The sequence below is a fragment of the Ptiloglossa arizonensis genome, chromosome 2 (genome assembly GCF_051014685.1).
Source record: "Ptiloglossa arizonensis isolate GNS036 chromosome 2, iyPtiAriz1_principal, whole genome shotgun sequence".
Classification (NCBI taxonomy): domain Eukaryota; kingdom Metazoa; phylum Arthropoda; class Insecta; order Hymenoptera; family Colletidae; genus Ptiloglossa; species Ptiloglossa arizonensis.
This window is the reverse complement of record NC_135049.1, coordinates 8,341,530-8,364,617: the sequence shown is the minus strand read 5'-3', so window position 1 is coordinate 8,364,617 and position 23,088 is coordinate 8,341,530. Positions and strand designations below refer to the sequence as shown.

General features: G+C 34.6%; 1 protein-coding gene across 3 annotated transcripts in view; it reads right to left on the bottom strand.

The window, feature by feature from the left end:
• LOC143154949 (pancreatic triacylglycerol lipase) overlaps window positions 1-23,088 on the bottom strand; it is a 74,813-nt gene that overhangs the window by 3,369 nt on the left and 48,356 nt on the right. For 2 of the 3 annotated variants that reach the window (XM_076327073.1, XM_076327072.1), the window contains 6 exons: window positions 13,507-13,661; window positions 12,261-12,415; window positions 10,613-10,732; window positions 9,496-9,642; window positions 7,321-7,549; window positions 6,634-7,065 (listed from right to left, as the gene is read on the bottom strand). In XM_076327073.1, coding sequence (XP_076183188.1) covers window positions 6,634-7,065; window positions 7,321-7,549; window positions 9,496-9,642; window positions 10,613-10,732; window positions 12,261-12,415; window positions 13,507-13,660 — 1,237 coding nt within the window. In that variant the 5' untranslated portion in view covers window position 13,661. The remainder of the gene's footprint in view (window positions 1-6,633; window positions 7,066-7,320; window positions 7,550-9,495; window positions 9,643-10,612; window positions 10,733-12,260; window positions 12,416-13,506; window positions 13,662-23,088) is intronic. The other variant, XM_076327075.1, reaches the window with a different exon arrangement.

Genomic DNA, 23,088 nt, shown 5'->3' with positions numbered 1-23,088 from the left:
AATGTCTCAAGCCAAAGTTTCAACTATTAGAATAAATGCATACAATGATAGGAAAAAGTTTGGTTTGAAATCATTTTTTCACACAATTTCAAGATCATCGCTGGTTTCTTTTAGTAGAATTATTTATTTTTTACTATATTATACCGTAGCCGATGTCAATACGAATTTAACGATCTAGCGTACTCTTTGATTGAGAAATTTAGAGCTTTTTAATGGAAATGTTAACGTGTGAAATGTTTCCTAAATTATTTTCTACAGTCATACATATGACATGTGTGTTACTATAAATAATATTATCGATTATGGTTATGTACATCTGTTATTGCTACCCAATTATTGAGACAATGTATGGTGAAAGTCGTCAGTATCTTAAACAAGTAGCCCGTTTATATTGAGAGAGATTCCCCGATCGTAGGTGTGCGTTTTTTAGTGTTTATTCAAGTTTAATTAAAATATTTCGTGAAACTGTTAGTGTCGAGTCTAAGATACCTGTGGAAACGAGGAAAGTATAATTAATGTTCTTGCTACGTTAAATACAAACTCTCGTACGACAAATCGCTTGAGAAAGTGCTGTTAGCCAATCTAGTGTTTTGCGAATAAAACATTCTCGTAAACATCATTCGTATCGTGTGTCACTTAAAAAACCGTGAGAATTTCTGTCTGTGGGGTCTGGAACAAATTGTAAACGATAGAATGTTTTTTTAGTAAAATATTACAATACTGATAACGCTACCTTCACAAATGATGGTTAAGTAGATTTAAAAATTATAAATTATTGAAGTGACAATAATCCTCGTTGGTCACGACAAATCGATAAATAAATGTCCTTACTGTGGAATTCTTGATAATAAACAAATTGTGCAACAAAATGTGGTTTCAGTGTAATAGCTGTCCCGCACATTCTTCACGTGCTGCAATCAACTTTTTGAACATTAAGTATTCAAATCATTGGATTGGACGTGACGAACCGATACCATAACCAGCCAGTTCGTTTAATGTTATTTCACTCGATTTTTTTTTTGTAAGGAAAATTGAAAGTTGGCGTCTACCAAGAGGATAGATATTTTCGTCAGAAATGATGGATAGAACAAGACGAAGACTTATAGAGAGATTAGATTTATGAATTAATCCTTTCGAGGTCCTGTTTGTCGCGATTCACTCTGTATAAATAACAAGTTGCGAGTAGTCGATCTCATATGAAAGAAGTAAAAAGACTGATATTAGAATTTTTCTGTAAGAACAAATAGAAACTTGACGTTTTAAATCCTCTGCTTCGTCAGCATGTCTCATACAGAGGGCTCTTGTTAGATGCAGTTGCATCTGGGAAAGATTTTCTATATGTATATACAAAAATCTTGCATTAATTTAATACTTGCGAGAAGCAGTCACCAAGCATGGTTATCTGATGGTTACAAGTAAAAGTATAAAGTACATTATGGTAAATTGTGTAGAGTGTGTACTGCAGACTCGATGCTAAAATAAATAACAGAAGCCTTAATTTAAATCGCTTAGTTATTCGTTACGTATGCTGATATATAATCTAAGATAAAAGTTTCAAATGGCTACTTCTGTACGATTAATAATTAAATATAATTGACCGCATTCAAAAATTGATGATTAGGTAGGTAAGTAGAATTTTATGAATACGACTAAATAAACATGTTTGTAATTACTTGTACCGATCAATTTTAAAATACAGTTTATTGTTTAATTTATCGTTTGTAAATAAATAAAATTTAGACTTCTATTTTCGTATTTGGTCTACACGTAAATCATGGGGTAATAATTCTTGCTTTTCTAAGAGAAAGTCACCAGTTTCGACACCAATCAAGATCTTGTATCCTTGAGGCAGGTGTCTTGGTTGGTGCCGGAGTTGGTGACTTTCTCCTTGAAGGGCAAGAATTAATGGGCCTCGGTGTATCCATAGACTACTTCATAGTTTATTGTAATGATCTCTATGTAATCACTGACAGTAATCGATTTTTGTCAATATTAAATTAGTGCGAGGTTCTTATATATGTCGACATAGTTATTTCAGCATTTAAATGATAATTCACTGTTTATGTTTCTTCAGCGTGATTGATCTGTCGATTCGTGTGGTTGATGATTAAGGTAAGAGCGATAAGACAATAGCTAAGATTTTTCCGTCCAAGTAAATTCAAACACGAACTTATTTTTACTATTTTTAATTATGCAATAAATAGTTGAACGAATTTCGAAAATAATTCGAATAACGCACAGTTAAAAATAGTTTAAACGAGGTTGTGTATCGATTTATTTTTATTCGGAAAAAAATATAAAAATTGTTATTTTGTACTTATGGTTGACACACTGGTACACGTGCCTCTTTGCTTTGAAATTTTGCTGACCATTATTCTATTCGCATTGGCTTACTTAACACGTGAAAAACATTTGTGTCAATAGAAACGTTTGTTTTTCAACAAAATTATTTTGCGTGTGTTAACTAAGTTGATGCCGAAAAAGAATTGCCAAATCTAAACACCTAATTCATAAAAATTAATATTACCAAAATTAGTACTAATCACATGATATTAACAGAGTAAAGTACGCAACACGGAATTCAAAATCGAGACGATATCTTATAAACCAAAGATGATCGTTAATTGTTGTAGAGAAAAAATTGGTTCCCTTGATAACATATGCGAAGGTTAAGCTCATTTCAGCAGTTTTCTCTAAACTAAGTAATTACCAGAAGATTTTAATAAGGCACATTATTCAATTGATATGAAAATCGCAAAGATTTGTTTATATAGCTTGGAAGTATATGGATACACAAAGGTTACGAAAATATAAATTGAAGATGCTACTAAAATCCGGTCTGAGTTTGACAGATTAACAAAAAGGAGAAGAAAGAAAGAAGACAAGTAAGGAAAAGAAAATGAATGATAACAAATAACAATGAAATCATAAGTCAGGCTAATTATCCGTTACATTTATGATAATTTTACAATTACAAGGAATAAAAAGAAAGTAATCGAAGCAATAATAATTTTTGCAGTGGTTGCAACAAGCAAACACGGTTTCTTTTATATGTACCTTCATCAACGAGACAGTTTAAACAATCGTAACTTGGCATTGTCTTGAAACAGGACACAGCTGATGTTTCAAAGACAATATTCTTTCCGTAAATTGCATACTTAGCTTTAAACCAAACATACAAAAATGTGGGTCTAAGGTGCTTAGACTCGAGAGGACGAGAGGCATTTCGGGTACCTGAAACTATGGTTGGAGAGGATAGTTGGTTCCCTGACACGGTTCCTCTTGAATATGCAGCGCCCGAGCAGCTGGTGTTGCGGCGCGAACATCGAGGGATAATTTACTATTGCCCCTCATACTAAGTTGTTCGATAAGTTTTGTCGTTTCACCACAACTTTGAACAATTGTAAATATACGAATAAGTCGACAGATCTCCATGAAACTTCGCACATGTTCATCAAACAGTGGTACCATCTTTAGAAAAATAAAACGACGAATCTAATAGTTCCATTTCTTATTGAACGACAAAACTTATTCAGCAACCTTAATTATTATCTCACAACCTAAATTTATTATTTAATTACTCCACCTATTCCAAAAATTAATTTTTTATCGAACGACACAACTTATCGAGCAACATATTAAAGACGAAAAACTTTGTGTCGAAAAATCTGGCGAACAGCTGCCTGCCTATGACAGGCCAGGTCATAAACCAATCATCCACGCATCCCTGCAATGCGTCACGCTTAATCTCTTTACAGTTTAAATGTTGCATACCACCACCACTATCACCGGAAAATCGCATATTTTCCTATTGGCGAACTCTATTAAAAATATCCAATGACAAAATTAACCAACGACAGACTAGCACTAATGTGACAGAATTTTCTCCGACGATACCGACACGAGATTAGAACGGTCGCTACAAAAACACCGAACATCAAAGATTCAAAGGGCATCTTTGAAGGTATTTCAACCGTAGTCGTCCAATCGTTCAGTCTCTTCCTGCAAGCACTGGTACATTACGTACGAATCCATCTTAATAATTCACTCGCACAAATTTAATTAGACGTGTGAGAACGCGTAGTGCGAAAATATCACTTCAAGGACTACGCGTCGCAACAGTTGGGTTTGTTGCCTGACATGGTTCTATACGAAGCTCCCTTTGGATTGGCGACCTAGTCGCTTTCCGATTATAGACTCGTGTCCTGGGCTTCCCCCGCTGAATCTGCTCGCAGGCTTGTACGCGACTTGTTACAACAGCTGCTGCGAGTTTCACGAGAGGGAGGAGGTTCCGACAGGACGTGAGGTTAAAACCTTCAAGCGCAGGTCTCAGCAGTTCATTCTGTTATAGTGGCAGCAACTATGTGGTTGTGTCACTTCTACCAGACTGGTTGAGCAGAGATTTCGATAGCAGATACTGTCCGTGCATGGTTGTTTTGGACACTACTTGCATTATGTAGGAAAAAAAGCAACGACACGCTGCTAGCATTATCCCGATAATTAGGACACGCTGTAGCACGCCCTGGAGGGGCCTCCCCTCGCACACGCCCCTTCTCAGACTACAAAATAAAGGCCGTGTCGACAGAGGACAAGTGATGAGCTATTCTTTGGTCCTCGTGCCATTGGGTGCGGCCCCTCTGGAAATAAGGGTACAAGGCTTGCTCTGTTGCCGGGTATTCCGACACCGTCATATGAGGAGCAAGATTGCAAACACTGCACCAGGAGAAAGGAAAGGGCAGACGATATTATGTTATTAGCAGTTCCCGATGGTCCTCGAAATCATGTGAATATAGTCTCCGTGGTGGTTCTAGTGGGTAGACTCCACACACGTGAGTGCGGGGAATCCTATACATCTCACGAGGTTGGGAGAGTCCTTGGAAGATTTTCCCCGTGTTCAAATAAAGCACACAAAAACGTGAGCTTACTCGACGGTCGACTTAGCGTGTTACGCCAACGACACATTGGTGCTGGTCGTCGGAGAGGGTCGCCCAGCTGGGTGATACCAATGTCGAGATGAAGTTCCAGCTGAAATATCTGGGACTGATTCTCGACAGTTATTGGCATTTTGGAGTACACTTCGGTCGTTTGGCTCCACGGTCGAACAGAAGTTTCGGTGGAGAAAACTATCGAATGGTGGAAGTGCTGTCTGGACAATGTTACTTAGGGCGGTATTTGTGTCGTATTGGAAAGGAAGGGACGACGTGTTGTTGGCATTGTCCGGTGATCAGGACACGGCATAACATACCCTAGAGGTGTGTCTCGCACGGTGGATGAGTGCCGTGTCATGGTGGAGGTAATTAGGAGGACCTCCGCTGCCAAGTGTAGTGAACGCAATTTTTGGCAGGGAGAGAAAGTGGATGGCCGTGGCTTCCTTTCGTAAATGAGTCATGATGCAGAAGAAGACTGCGGAAAGAGAGCGTCAGCACGGATGCAGAGGTCGTGGTAGTAGGCTGCCCCCCTAGTTACCCGCCTTATGTTTCCTCTGGGACCTCGGGGAGGAGCTTGGACTCCTTCCACATGGATCTGTCTGCGCTGACGGCTGAGGAGAGAAGAAATGCTCACTCTTTTGTCCTTTTCACACCGAGACGAAGTCAAACAGACTACGGACGGTCGTGAGTTTGGAGTTCACGTCCGTCCATACTGTGGTCTCCTTAGATCTTGGCCCTCTATTGGGTGTTTCAGGATAGACAATCCTTATTCTAAGGGGTTGAAAAAATCTTAGGAAGATTTCTCTCACGAAAAGAAGCACACAAAAACGTGGTTTCGAATATAATACATATTATGTATTATTTTTCTTTTTGCTTCTTTTTTTCTTTTCTTGACCTTTTAAGGTCAAACTAGCTTTTACGGATGATCTAGCCGTTTCCTGCTACGTCAGGTGCATAGATTAATGGCTTTAAGTGTTGCATAGGGTTATAGGACCGTGTCTTATGAAGTGGCGGGTGCCCTATAGGTCTTCACTTTGGGTAATTAAAAATAGTCCAAGTAAGTGTTTGGATTTGTTTTTTTACGGAATATCTTCAACAGTTCATTAATAATAATCTCATGAAAGTACAGTATTAAATATAACAATTTTTGTTTTCATTAATGAATGAAATTCGATCAGGCTAACGTACGTATGTATCTTACTGCTGTTTCTTAGATTGTCAGGCGCTCGAGCTGAAGAAATATAAATAATAATGGGGATGATTGTTTTGCATATATTCGGTTAAAATCTTTGCACACTGTCAAGACTATAGTATATCGTCATTGAAGGCGGTGGAAAAATTGAAAGATTGATGCGAGACTCGAACCTATGTTTTTCTAATTAAATATGAATCCTTGATGATAGTACTAAAGACCCACAATTAAAATACGGTCCTCATATGTAGGAGATACCTGTACAAAACTATACATTAAGGTGTAATCAAAACTCTATTTATGAAATGCTTTCATTGTCAACATAAAATAGTAAAATATAATTAAAAAGTTATAATCAAAATGTAACAGCAATGAAGATGATTTTTCTACATGTTATTATTTTATGTTTTAAATTAATCGTTATGTTTTAAGGATTGGGATTACCCGTTAATTTTTATCCTATTTTCTTAGCCAAAATAAATAAAATGAAGAACAGATATCGTTACTACTCACTACAATAGGGATCATCCTTGCCAGTAGTAAAGAAGAATTTCGAGCCTAACAACGACAGGACATCCTGACCCATTGCCTGCCGTCTGACCAATGCAGGACTGCTGTCTGCATGGTATCCCATAACGCCGCAACTGAGAGTATTGTTACTCTTGCAAGAGAAACATTCACCCCTCAGGAAGCTGACGTAACTGGAGCACTCGTGCGCAACGTATTGGCATTTCGAGTTGATACTCTCGATGAACAGTTTTATGGCACGCACATGATTGCAAGCCACCAGCACCCTTGATGCCTCTTCCAAACCCTCCTTTATTAGCGTCAAAGGCAGAGAAGGGGTTGTTTCGCTCAGGTCTGTACACCCTGGCTGTTCTTTGCCGTTGTTTGGGTAGAAGTCCAAATGACCACATGGCTGGCTCATCCCGTATCCTGGAAGTCCTTATCGTATACTAATACACATATATGCACGCACACAATACTCGTAATCTCTTCTTTGTAAGTGTCTGGCTTTGGATTCTGAGAATTTCAAGCGAGTATTTTTACACGTTAATCCTACTTTTATGAATGCTATGCAATTGCAATACATTTGGTCACGAATGTGACTCTACGAGTTCTTAAGTTATTTAGTTCATTATTTGTACAAAGCTTGTGTAATAATTTGTCAGATTTTTACTCGATATACATTCTACTTACCTAGGAAAAAAATGCTTTTACCATCGGTGTGAATGACGTCGACTAACCTCGCGTCAGTGTAATCGAGTCTAAGATGACTAGGCATTCCTTGAAAGTAGGGCTCAGCAGGATCCAAACCTGTGATGCGGCCAATATTTCCACTTAATTTTTCACCTGCGTAACCAGCTGTATGGGCCCCCAAACTGTGTCCGATTAAGTGCACATCGTTCGGATCCAGTCTATAATTCGTCTGTGTTTCATAGAACGACAATAATTTTGATTGCTTCTTTCTACTGTTCGCCGACAACTTCTAAATGTCTTTATTTATTGCGTTTCAATCAATTTAATATTTTATAGTCACAAACGACACTATACGTTCTTTTCACGTGAAATTAAACTTAAAAAAATATTGTGGGAATTTTTTCATGTGCCATGGATCGGCGTTTGACTTTATTTCAAGTGATTTGAGTTAGTTTGAGGTTAGATTTGAGGTTCGAGGTTAGTGCTTGTGAGGTTCTATATCTTTTGTCTCTTTGTTGAAACTAGGGCTACGACTATTCAAGTATTATAATTCAAATGTTATTGTTCGAATAGAAAAGTATCTATATACAGTATTTATTCGTTAAGAACTCGGTTTGGCCTATATGTTAAGAGCTCGGAGCTACTCTTCGTACCGTTTTTTATTTAGTGGGGCCGAACGCTAGAGGGGAACGGTACAAGAGAAACAAAACATCGATATTTTGTCTCATTTCGTTTTTTGGATGCCTAACACGTACTCCGATCATTACGTGCAATAATGATTCGTCTTTCTTTAACATATCTTACGTTAGTGTATAACAAAATATGAGGTCGCCTATGATGATTTGTCATTGTCTACTATCTTCTCGATGATTTGATATTGAAAGCACTAGTTGTATCAATTTTTTATAATATCTTAAACGAAAATAAAGTTTGAGAAAAAGATAAACTTATAAATTTTGATTTATAATCTACATCACGTTATTCAAATACGTACTACGAATATTCAAATACTTGATTAGTATACAAGAGTTTCGAATAATCAAGTATTCGAATAGTATTTTAATTGTATTGGCTGAATATTTGAATCAGCGAAGAAAAATTGATTTTTATTTCAATTAATACGGAGACTGTTCCATTAAACAAAATCAGGCTCTATGAATGAATTTTTTTTTCCATAACTATCAACAATTATGGCAAGAAACATTAACAAAGTGTTCTCTCATCCCAATTTTGAAGAAACTGCAGGTTTTAATTTACAATTAAAAGATATATATTTTTTTTAGCTACGATATCTTAAATTTAACGTGTGAGACTCCCTTCCAAAGTTTCAGTCGTCTGATGTTACTTTTGAAACTATCAAAGATACAAGGAAGTTGTTTAAATAAATATTTTATGGTTTTTGACGGAAGAATTTGTTTATAATTTTCACGTGGAAAAAATGATTTTTCAGGTTAAGTAAAACCTTAATTCGAACGACCAATCCTTCTCGATGGAAACAAGAAAGAGAGCAACTCTACTTTTTAAATAAATTCGAAGCCAATACAATATTGATGTAAACCGTTTCTGATTTTACATTTTCTACATGAGTTACAACAGAATTGCTCAGAATTAACCATTCAACTGTTGCGTTCGAGTGAACTTGAATGACACATTTACTAGATAAACGAATGATATCATGCTCAGTGACTAAAATAATAAAAAGTGAAATAAAAGGAGGAACACAAAAATGAAAGAATCAGAAAGATCGCTATAGTTTAAACAGTTCTAGAGTACAAAATTTGGAGTAACAAATTAGGGTAAGAGTTAATTGGTTTTGAGAGTGTATAAGAGAATTAATGTTAAAGACATACATTATAATTATTATTGAAAGAAGATTTTTCTTACATAATCTGTAGGTACAAGAAATTAAAGAAAACATAATTTTTAATTATTGTCAGTATTAGATTTGTTAACGTGTCGTTATGTATTTTTCTCTTTTCAAATGAACAATTTCTAACTTCTTAATTTTCTATCTTCGAAATAGTAGTATTGTCTAACAATGGATCTGAATTATTTAAAAGTCCACCCGAAATTGAAGTTAAGCAACATAATCATCTAAGCTTCTTGTTCATCAGCTACTTGTCACGATTATTACTCAAATGCTGTTAAATCTATTGAAATCGAAATAGTCTTTACCTGTAAATGTTTGATGAGGTGAGCTATTTCGAGGCCCACAAGTCTGGTGTTGGCAGTTGCCTGTGTGTAAAGTGGCAGGCTACCTCCAGCCCAGTCAACGATGATGACATTGTAATCGTCATGCTTCAGTAACTCAGTCTTCATCTCCTATGGTTAATAAACATTCTGATGATCTTTTCATCAATAAGGTAGCAAACAAGAAGCTTTTTCGATTGCTTCAACAAGCGTAAAACGCGTTATACGAAATATTTCATCGATTCTATAAAATATTGTTTACACAGAGATCATCGAAAATTTCGCACTTCATAGTTAATTTTACAGAGCAGGGATTAAAACAGTCATGGAACTTTTTCAAAAGGTTACATCGAAATAGTTGAAATGGAACTTATATAATAAAAGTTTGAGATTATTAATTCCAATGACAACTGATAAATAAAGGTTTTAGTTTAAATAAATTTTATAAGAAACAAAAATAAAAGTTCTCGTGTAATAGGAACAGATATTATTTTCATCGATAGCAAAAAAATGTTCAATCACTTAAGAAGTTTTTTAGGTGTTATTTTTTGTAAGTTCACTTTCATGTTTAATATTTTTTACCGAATTATTAATTTCTTATTATTTTATATCTTTTATTCAAAATAAGCATAATTATATATTATGTCTGCAGTAATTATAATGTTAACTTACAATAAGTGAGATTATTATTAACAATAATAATACGTAACTACAGTTCGTCCAACACAATGCGATTAGTGTACGTGATGAGCGCGTGATCAGATCAGGACCGACTTCATAATACTCGAACCCAATGATTACGTAGAACATTTTTTCTAAACTTCATTTTTAATTTCTAGTAATTTAAATTATTTGATTTATAATAAAATCCGTTACTATTCTTGTAACGAATAGAATACAAAATAATTTGAAAAAAATTTACAAATAATGAATAGTAAAAATAATAATTAATAGATGATAAATAATAAGAATAAATTTATAATTGATTAATTCATTAATTTTTTGGCCGATTTCTGTTTACTCTACCCATGAATAAAACATTTCTTTCCACCCTTTGCATACAAGACAAATGTTAAGAAGTTATTGACTCGATTGGACTTACCTCGACCCAATTACTAAGGGGTGTATCTATAAAACCGTGTATGATGAATTTTGTTTTTCTTTTTGGATTGAAGTAGGATCGTTTGATGGACTTATCTTTAGCGACTATTATCACCTGACCCTGAAACAAAAACGAATAAATTAAAAAGTAGTAAATGTTTGTTAATCGTAATTACTATTATATTAATATTAATATTAATTCAAAAATTTAAAACATTCCCGACTTTCATATTTCGAATTACACATTCGCGCCAACATTGAATTTTAAATTTCTTACAACATAAAACTGATATCGTATAACCGACTTTTCATTCATGATTAACAGGTCTTCAAATTCGCTTAATTTATTCTATCCTAAGTTCCTCCCTAAGTAAGGGAGAAAAGAAATGAATATTAGTAACAACAAGTTTGTGTTTTCATACATTATAAGAACATAGAATTTTTTAATTAATTAGGGCGAAACAAAAACTTGGTAGTTCATCGAGAGATAATCTTTAGTTTTCTCCGAGCTTCATGCTATGGACTTAATTATGAATCGCAAGAAATTCAATTAATATAATTAAACACAATCCCGTGTAACGGAGACGTGGCTTTTATCGTATACCTATACAATTTGTTTTCTGTAAGATGCAATCGATTTACCATGTTCTATCGTTGCCTATAAATGCTCGCTACATTAATTAAAAAGTTTGTTTACCGTGTTTAACATTCGATAAATAATTGTAGAGAATTTTCCAAAGTGCGTATAGATGATTTTCTATAATTATTATTCATAAGTATTAGACGCTTTTCAGGAAAAATGTGCTTATTAATATGGAACGTGTACATTAATAGTACGCTTTCAGTTTTCTGTCTAATTTCTGCTCATTTATAATAGTGTCCGGATATATAACAACAAATTTGTCCTATGATATAACAAAAGTTATCTCCGGTATCTGTATGTATGTATCATATGTGTATATATATGTATATATGAATATATGTATGTGTATATATAGAAGTTTATATAAAAGGTTTATATAGGTTGTATAGAGTATACATAGAATATTTTTCTAGAATCTTCTAAAAAATTCTATTCTACGGATAGATTAAAAAAGTTTAATAATAATATTAATAAAGTTTGATTTATTGATAAAATAAAAATACCGAGCTATTATTTAATCGCACCCGTAACCCAACATTTCAATATCCATTATAATGGTTTGGCAATCCTTTTACTCTAGATATAATAGATTGTTCAACAATAAGTTTTATCGTACAACAAAACTTATTAAGCAACCTAGTACTACTATACTGTTCAATCGAACGACAAAACTTATTGAACAACCTAATATGTATTTAATTTCTTGGCACAAAAATATGAATCAGGTTTAGAGTAATTTACAGCGAAAGTAATGGACGTTGAATTATATTCTATTCGATTTACAGGATAGATACTGTACTTAAAATTTCTTTTGATATCATATTCTTAAGATTTGCCTTCAGAAATGTGTTTAATATAATGTTATATCAATTTGTGTTATAATAATTTCGAGTGATGTTCACGATGCGAGAGAAATCCATTTCTTTGCTAATGTTAATTTAAGTTTTAAAATTTTGAATTGTTGCGACTGATCGTTAATAAATTTATTATGATTGAATATACTCACTTCCGTAGGATTTTCATTTGTGTACAAGATAAATCTTGTATTGATAACTTCTCGCGGCAGAGGAAACACGTTCAATGGCCTGTGGATGAGGTGATACCAGCTCCTGGTTATATTCAAACAGCCTAGTTCGTCGTAGCAACGTGTCTCGTTCTCGACTGATAATGAAAATATGCTCGGATGTAAAATGTAATCAATAAAGTAGCCAATAATCGTTACGGTAAAATTACATACTAAAAATAGTTTATCCAAGTGGAGCTGTTTTCATTTCCGAATTGATTTTTTAAAAAATGTCAGAACCGTTGAAAAGGGTTAATGAAAGTTTCAAGTTAGCCAATTTTAGAAGGAAATACAGAAGAAGACGATGATAATGATAATTGTGATTCTGGAATAAAGTTCTGCATTCTCTGTCTACATTGCTTAAACTCTGTTACATGTTACGGAAATATTATAGAACATAACCTTAAAAACAGAAAATACTTTGCTTCTTTTAAGATAAGTTTTATTTAAAATACTTCAATAAATAAAAAGTCATAGTGGATTTTCTCTAAACTTTGATACTCCCTCCACCATTTCTTAACGATTTTTGAGCGAAAATAAAACTAAAAATGAATGTCTACCATAAAACTCTTTGTTTTTCTAAAGTTTCAAATAAATTGATTTGGCATTGAAAATTACGACAGTGTAGATAAACTTTTTTAAATCTCAAACAATTGGAAAGTTGGATGAATTCAAATTATCATTTTTTTTCCATATTGTAGCCAATTGTTAGGAGTATATTCTCCTCATCTTAAATATGAAGAGGTCTTAAAAACATTGTACCTCCGAAAATGCTTCCTTTCTGAACTGTCAACCAGTAATACTTATAACTTTAGATTTGGCATGCTTTCATGTCAAATTCTTTCATAAAGAAGTAATTATAATCTGGCAAGCAGATTTCATGAGTTTCTCAGCTCATTCTCCTTTCTCGTTCTTGTGACGAGTAGAATATACCCCTAAAATTGGTCATCTATTTCCCAATTAACCTTTATAAATATTATTTGCACATAATATTTTGTTTGAGCATTATTGTCAATTTAGGCCAAAGTATCTTTCAAATGACTAGAAAATATCAGTACTATAAAAAAATATTACTCCGTATTGTTATGTGAAGAAGAATTATTATAAAAGTAAAACGCGACAATTATGTTTAATTCAGAATATTGTATTGTTAGTATTTTATAAAGTATAAATATTAGAAAATAATTACATGGCAACCAAGGAATGTGGACCTCGATTCGATCGTTACGCGCCCAATGCCAAGGGTCCAGGATTCCAGCAGAACAGATAACAGGGGCCAATGCGACGAGTAGCAAAATTGATGCTCCTTCGCCCTCGGTGACTCCTTGCTTCTTCCTCCTCATCCTATGACAGAACAAGAGAGGTTAAGTTATTTTTTTTATTAGAGAAAATATTTTTGAAAATCAAAAATCGATAAACCTACTTGAGAAGGTCGATTAAGGAAAGAATTACATGTGTATTAGGAACGAGAGACCCCACCCTTTATCTAACACCTACCGTCTCAGTCGTTAGAGAAGTATATGAAATATTTTATAATTTTATGATTGTTAAACAATGTTGTCACAGATTTTATTCAACATCCTAATATTTATTATTAATATCGTTTTTGCTACTAATATTACTCCTCGTTACTATTATTTGAAATATTTCATACACCATTTACTTATTTATCCATCTTTGATCTAATCTAAGTGTCTATAGAATATAAATACAATAATTCATTCCAGAAGTCAGTTAAAAAAAAATGTATATGTATATATTTTTTAGAAAATCATTACTATATATATGAAGTTATATAATATAAAGTAATACTTATAAATTTTTGTTTATAAGGACTTTTGGAATGAATTCTTGTGTATCCGATTCTGATGTGAATCGCCTCTTTTGGTCAAGAATCGATTATCGATTCTTCCAAGCTCCCATAAAACGTGGACACGACTTTCTACTATTATTTTACGTGGATTTCGTTTCTCTTTTTACGATAAAAGAAAGTATTTTCGCTGAAGCTTCTACGTTTTCCTTATTAGACATCCCAATGAATAATTAAGACGTACTTTGAACTATTACTAAACATATTGTACGATGTGTAAGTGCATGAGAGGAATGGTGTAGAAGAGCGAGTATGTACGTATAAACAAATGCGTGGGTAAGCTCGAGCGATTCACGAAACGATAAGCGATATTCTCGTGTTCAGTTTGATCGTTTAGGAGTGCGACAAAAATGAAAGCGACTGCACGAAAGGGGAGTGTATAGAAAGGCGTGTCAGCGAGCGGTTCACTGTATTTGAAGATTTGTCCTCCGAATAAAGAAACTTTGCTAATCCTTATTAATTTTTATCGATTCTTATATTCTTATATATATATTTTTTGTAGTAAATAAACAAACTGTACAAAGTTTGAAGGGTTCGTCCAAGATTTGAGAATTGTAGCTATCGATTATTAATCGAAGTGAGTATTATCGATACGAATTTCAGCGATTGGAAAGTGTTCGAATTGAAAGAAGCATAAAGTAGGATTGTATACATCGGGAGGACAGCTGATTTTGAGACTATGGAAAGCGAAAGATACAAGTATTATTTGAATGGAGAAGTTTGCTGAAAAATACGGCGGAACAAATGCAGCGTGAAATGGATACCGATGCTGGATTGGTGAGACAAGCGAGTTCAGGTGAAAGAAGTTCTGCATCAAACATTGCGATAAATTCGCCGGCGATGATAGAGTTATTGCGTTGAGAAAAAGAAGTGGCAGGACGCGAGTTAAATCTTATGTATCGTGAACTAGATTTAGTGGGCGAAGTACAGCGTGTAGGTTTATCTACTATGGTGCAAGCTGGGACGCGTGAGGTGACTAACAGGGACGACAGAATCGAAGAAAAAGTAAAAATACGGTCGACATGTCGAGTACCTTTGACGGAAGCAGAGGAACATATGTGCAATGGGAGAAACAATTGCGTTGACAAGTTAGAATACGATTGGCAAAATGAGACGTAAAAACTCTTGTATGACAAAAACTGAAGGGAAACGCGGCCAATTGGTTTCGTTCTCAGCTAGATTATTTGCAAGTGCAACTTGAAGATTTGATTCGAGAAATTAGAGGCACGTTTTACCACGGGCAAGGAAAGGCAGAGAGAAGGATATGTTCTGAAGAGCGTGTATGGAGGAATACTTCTATGACATTAGCAAACCATGTATAATATCTACTATATGACTAAAGTTAATATAGTATCCAGTGTGTATTTGGTGCAAAGTGATAAAGACAGTGAAACAAAATGTCAAACGATGGAAGTACACATTTCGCAATTCAAAAACTGAACAGTGACAATTACTCTGTATGGAGCTATAAGTTAGAATTGTTAATGATCAAAGAGAAGGTGTGGGACGTAATGTAAAATGCAAAACCCGATTCAGTGACTCCCGCGTGGCTTCAAAAGGATAATGAAGCTCGTGCGACAATTGGCTTGTTGGTTGAAGACAACCAATTGGAACACATTCGGAACGTAAAGTCGGCACGGGATGCATGGGAATCGCTAAAGGGCTATCACCACAAAGTAACTTTAACAACTAAGGTATTTTTGTTAAAGCGTTTGTGTCGAACAGTCCTAAAAGACAATGACGATATGGAAGAGCACGTCACCACGATGTCGAATTACTTGGAAAAGTTGGCGGCTCTTGGACAGGAACTACCGGATAACTCATGGCGATGATGTTACTTGGAAGTCTTCCGGAATCGTACGAGACTCTTGTAACGGCGTTAGAAAGCAGACCCGAAACCGAAATCGCGTTGAGCATCGTCAAAGGGAAACTTATAGACGAGTATAAAAGACGCGAAGGGGTTAAAGCTACAAGAGAGGATATTCAAGAAACTGAGGCGGCAATGAAAACGGAATTCAAGAATAAAGGCACTGCACATGCTAAGAAGACTTGTTACTTTTGCAAGAAATCAGGACACTTCAAGAGTGAATGCATGAAATACAAGTCACGGAAGAGTAAAAGAGAAAAATCCAATAAAGCTACAGAGAATGTTTCTTCGAGTGACTATTGTTTTTATGCCACCTCTTCGAAAGCTGAAGAAACATGCTGCGAAGCGAAGAGTAGAGAGGTAAAGAATTCGTGGATTGTCGACTCAGGTGCGACAAGCCACATGGTTACGTCAAGAGACTTTTTCGGATGTTTCCATTAGGAAAGGAAGGACCATGTGCGCTTGGCAGATGAAAAAAAAAAAAAATAACGTCGCAGAACGGTGCATGCTGCTAGATGCAAATATGAAAAAGGGATACTGGGGTGAGGCGGTAAATACGGCCAATTTCTTGCAAAACAGATTACCGACGAGAGCTACTGACAAAACGCTATACGAATTATGGTATTCCAGATTGCCGGATGTCGGAAACCTGCATATTTTAGGCTGTCGTGCGTACGTACATATTCCGAAAAAACAAAGGCGGAAATTAGACGATAAATGTGACAAACTCACATTCGTTGGCTATTCCAAAGAATCTAAAGCATTTCGATTACTGGATATTAAAACGAATCGAATCAAAATTAGCCGCGACGAAGTTTTTCTCGATGAAGGGAACGAGGTCGAGTTAATCCATACGGAATACAACGAGGTCGTGCCCTCCAGTATAAATATCCAAGAAGACAATCAGGACATCGTAGAAGACTCGGAGGAAGTATCATCGAGAAGAATGATATCCAGCACAGGTGAGATCTTTCTTCCCATGAAACAACCGATGAAACAAGGCCTGAACCATGTAGACGCTTCGAAAGATCTAATAGAGGTGTGCCACTGGACAAGTATGAAGCGTCTTTGCAGATGGTCACAGACGGAGAAAATGAACCAGGAATCGTAAGGGAAGCATTATCCGGCCCTAACAAAGACAAGTGGGAGAAAGCCATGGACGAGGAAATCGCTTCCTTAAAGAAAAACATCACGTGGGAAATTGTACCTAAACCAAAGGACTGGGATATTCCTCCACTTCCTCCACTTCCTGTCTTAACTCTCTCAAATTCTGAGTCTGACGCTGTTCAAATAACTTTCTCTTTCTTGACTGCTCCTTGTAAGTATCCTGTTCCTTCTTCCTCTTCCAAGCATTTCTTTAATCATCTTCCGTTGTCCATTTTCTCTACTTTTCTCTCATATCTTAAGGCCCTTTCTCCTATCGCTACCCAGATCTCATCCCTTTTCATCTCTTTTAACACAATATAATAGATTGCTCAATATCCTCATTATCCTTTTCTTCGAAAGTCGTTCTATTGGTACAAAAAAGTGGGAATTTACATTTTTCAATTAATACTTTCAAATTTCTACATCTTATACTGTAAATATTCTGGTAATAACATATCATACTTTGAGTATCGAATAGAAATTATTGAGAATTAATACTGAGTTTGTGCTGCTTTGTGCAAGAAGAAACATATTTATTAATTTTTGTCTTGGAGATTATCGATTTTTTCATATCATTTGGGGATCTTCATTTTGTCTAGAGTACCTCAAGGATTCAGAAACACATGCCCACTAAAATAGGGTCAAACGAGTACGATACTCAAAGTCCCAGAAAACGATGTCGACATTGTTCGCAGAAAAAAATAAGAGAAAATACTGCGTGGGAATGTCAAGTATCCACTATATCATCAATCCCTTTCTCTATTTCTTTCATTTCTATTTTGCAATTTTTATCTCTTTTTCTATTTTTATTCTTCTTTTTATTACACTCTTTCTTCATTGACCACTTTTTCCTCCTTGCTGTTCTTATTCCTCCTTTTGCTCTACCATTATTTAATTTAACATATACTTTTTAATGTTTATTAACTATGATGAATTCGTGTTCCGATTTTTGCCTCAATCAAGACGAAAAACTAAACCTCTGTAAAAGAGTGTTCACTTCTTTTGTCTTGATTATTATTCGAATTATCGTAAAAAATTAAACACAAAATAATAATCTACAAACTTTTATTGCAGTATTAAATTATTTTATTATAAAATACTCACTTCGGTTTATTGCCATTTTTTATAAAATTAACTTTTCGCGCAATAAATAATAAACCTCCTGACATTTCCAAAGGTTGATGTGAACGACATTTTAAATAATAGTTAAAATAAGAATTTTTAAGCTTTCTAAACACGTCAATACCTTGTTCTTCTTCATTAGGAATTATGTTTTTGGGATCAGCGTCAATTTTATTAAGCGTTAAATCGAAAATTGGTTTCTTCTATCATAGGATACTGATGATGAAATTTAATCCTCTACAGAAATTTCTTGAACATCATTCGTTGTATCACTTGGTTTGCTAGTAAGTAGATGCTTCAAGTAAATCCTTAATGTACAAACAAAATTTTGCATCTTGTCTGCATATTTCTGCTGTTTCTCGTGAAATTTCTCGGTTTCGTTTTTTACAGTAAACTTCCTTTTTCTATCGTTTATATTCTTTGATATATTGTATCTGACAGATACGAGTTTAATGTAAAAAACAATATTGATTGACGTTCAAGGTCAAGTAAAAATAAATTTCATAAAATTAGTTTGAAAGTTGTATTCCTGGTATTGCTGGTAACAATTTGAAAATAATAGTAGTTATAAGTAAGAAATATGTACTGATCAAACTGTGTATCACACGATGATTAGAGGATTAGGTAAAAAGCCGGAAATGTATCTCTGTATAATCAATATTGTCTTATAAAACTAATTTATAATAAATTTAGCAACTTCTTTATACTTCCACAATGTGTCTGATCGGTTGATACACGTTAAATTGCATTTTAATAGGATTCTTTCTATCTTCAAGTCATAAATTCGTCAATGACATACATATGTATAAATAACCGACAGAAATAAGGTTAAAAACTATAACGACACAAAAGTGATATGCAAAGAATTGATGTATTACATTTTATTCTTTTAATCATTAATTACGATTTTTCACGAAACAGTAATAAGGAAACGCTGTGTCAAACAGAGCGGTGTTTACGTATTGTAAAAGTAGGCTAATATACTAGGTTGTTCATAAAGTTTTATCGAACGACAAAATTTATCAAACAACCTATTCGCGAATCTACATTTCCGAGAAATGCTCGCGGTTGAACTGTAATTTGTTTTGTTTATTTTCAAATATATTTGCGCACGTGACAGCGAGTGGGACGACATCTGGCGTATTGCATAATTTTAGAGCGGTGTCACCTAAAAGCGCGGAAAGACCACTGATTACACCGTCGGTGTTCACACGTCCTGGCTCGGTGTCCCGTTACGTAAAATCCAGTTTATCTTTTGTGGAGCGGTGTTCGGGGATCAGAGATCGCCTTTTCGAAAATGCTTTCATTACCGTTGGAAAGCGTATCGCAAAGATAAAAGAAAGAGAAAGAACAATCGTTCGGTACTGGAAGCGACCGCATGGACCGAGATGCTCGAAAACCGGTATATACCACTCCGCTCGCATTTCACCGTGGCTTCGGGTATTAAATAATTATTATTTCGAAAGCGAGAGTGTAACTACGGCGCCAGCATTGCTGCGTTGACGCGTACGCGAATTTGTGTTGTCCCAGTGATTCGCAAATTCGTTGCTATTGGGCTGTGTGTTTTGGTTCGAACATCCGATCAAAAGACGGCACATTTTTACATCAAGAAGAAGAATGGTACGTTGTATCGTTTTGCGAGTTTCTTGTCTGTAAACTGATGTCGTCTGTTAGGATTCAATATACAAATTAGTTGTGCTCGAAGTTATTTTTCCATTAGTAAACATCGATATTCCGAAGATATTAAGTGTACCAAAATCTGAAAATCTTACTCAAAATTAGTTGCGGTTTAAACTCGAAAAAAAAATTGTACGAAGTGAAGTAATAACGATATCACAAATGTTAAATTTGTTTCGTAGAGTTGAAAGATTGTAGATGATACTAAATATTTTGCTTCTTTTATATTCTACACGCGAACATTGAATAAAAAATTATCTTTGTTAAAATGTCGTACGCGGTCAGTTTTACTCCTTACTGTATTAATAAGGGAACGAAGGATAGAAAAGGGATGGGGGAATCAATTGGTAAGGAAGACTGGAAGACGCACTTCTGTAAATGATTAGAAACTACGGAAAAGAAAAGAAATGGAGAAGACGGAATTGTAGAGAAAATTAGTGAAAACAGAGGAAGACAAAGAGCTTATAGAGGAGGAAATAGAAAAACAGATAAGAAAAGCAAAGAAGATAATTAATACATCTTTGTGCAATGTACTATTCACGGTTACTAAATATTCTTACCAGTTCGAGATAATTCGAGTAATCGGTAGCGTGTTCGTAATACCTAACTAAAAGCGAACTATTGCTATTACGATCTTCCTCCATCTTCGATGGTCTTGGATTGTAGATGTTTGAATGCGGTTTGAAAGTCGCTATATCGCTCAAAAACTGGACCAAAATCAATTGACCGATGTGAACAAAATCAAGTCCACTGTGAGGACGTATCATCTTCGTATTAATTCATCCCTGGCTTTTAGTTTTGTCTGCAAATCGACAGGTAACACTATCTCTCAAACAGAGAGGCAACAAAGCGTAAGACTAAGATCATGTGGCCGAGACGATACATTAGCATTCCTCGACCGATGAGCTCCTGTTATATCCGCAAACTAAATTCTTCATACAAGCTCTCGTCACCTACAGGTTACAATTCTAGTAAAGGCCTCCAGGAAACCAGCGATATCAAACTGTATGTAAGAACACTCCTATTGAATAAAATCAGTTAATTACCTACCAAGATCTGCATTGTTACTCTATACTAAATATATTAAAACAGCGCTACGGCTTCGTTTTAGTAGTTTTTATAAAATAACTTTATATTAGTCTAAATGTACTAAGATGACATCTAGAGTCTCAACCGCAGACAAATCATAGAGAAACTGCGGTTCATCTAAGATTCTACGTAGTTTTAATAAAATAGCTATATTATTCTAAATGCACCAAGATGACATTTGAACTCTCACTCGTAGACAAATCACATAGAGAAACGGTTCCTCTATGATTCTACGTAGTTTTCATAAAATAACTTTACATTAGTCTGAATGCACGAAGATGATTTATTCTTTTCATAAAATAACTTTCAATTAGTCTAAATGCACTAACGTGACATTTAGACTCTCACCCGTAGATAATTTACACAGAGAAACTGCGGTTCTTCTACGATTCTACTACGTGGATTTATATTTTGGCGATTCTGACCACGCACCGGGATATCTCCTTATTTGATACATTAACTAGGGAATTTCACAGAGGGGCGCGTGGTCTACCATGACCTGTCGATTTTAGTTTCATTTGCAGGGTGATTCTCTCGCTAGTGGACTCCAAAGTAGTACTGGGAAGTTATCGATAATTTATATAGTTTTCATTCTGTGCAAATATAGATAGTTCTTTGTTTAACAAGAAGAGGGATTCACGAATGAGGGTGAATCTTTTACGTTTTTCATCAATGTTGGATGTTCTATTGTCGTTGCTATAAATGATAAGCTAACTTTAAAACAGTAATTTCAAATATCTGCTTATTTTCATTTAAAAATACAAGAATATTCACATTCTTTAGAGGTTGGTATTTACGAATTACGACTTCCGGTGCAAATGATGCGATGCTCATTATTCTTGGCGGCCATTTTATCTACTTCTTTTCTTTGAGATTTGACTGTCGAAAACTATCGACAGTAGAGACTGGATATCGATAGTGATTCGATAGTTTTGATACCGATAGTAGTTTTGATCGATATATTCCTAGTGTTTCGAATATTTTTCATTTTAAATCAGCAATATTCAACAGTTCCATGTATATTCTCATGCTTTTTATGGTACGAAGATGAAAGAAGAATATAGTTCCCTTTGAAAAGAACAAGTTGATCTTGCTTTTTTTTCAAAGAGAAATATGTTTTTAAATTTTATACTATTGCAACCTATCTACTATACTTTATTCATATGTTTCTCTCGTAAAGTTATCATAAATAATTGAAAAATCATTGGTGTCGGTACATGCACACTCGGTATAAGTAATATTATAGTCTGTCAAAAGTACTTTACTAGATATCGAGATTATATTTGTAAGTAATATAACATGTCTATCTATAATCCATTTTTTTTCTTTTTGTAAAGAAACGATTTCAGGGATGAAAACTATCCGTTAATGAAAATATGAGTTTACGTATTGTCGCAAGTATCTTTAAAATCATACAAGATATGAAAAAGAAATTTAATAAAAAGTTTTATAGCATTTTGTGGTAAGTTTGATGTCTCACAGTATGATCGTAAAGAATTTTCAGAGGAAAGGAGTCAAATTTAAAAGAAGAAAAAAACAAAACGAAAGATTTGTCGAAAATTTTGTGCGGTGATACAAAGGGGCATTAAATGCCATAAACTTTTATATTAAACTTTTCATTTTCATATCTTATATGGTTTCGAAGATATTTAGAATAATATGTAAACCCATATTTTCTTCAAGGGCGTGTTTCCAATCTTAGATTCATTAATAATGTCACTTAAACTATGTTCGTGCAAAGTTTAAACATTTTTCGGAATTATCATATTGCCGAACATTCCTTATTAGTCGCATTTCAAATAGATAATTGGGAGAAATTGGTTGTGTAATGCATATTAATCATTCCGTGAACATCTTTACAAATTAATCGTTTCCTTCAATATTCACTAATTATGTCTCACGTCACATTCGTAGTTGGAGATCGTTTCAGAAAGCAGACTTCTACTTAAGAAGCTTTCATCGCTGAGACATCAAAGAAGGTCGACTTAGACGACCTAATT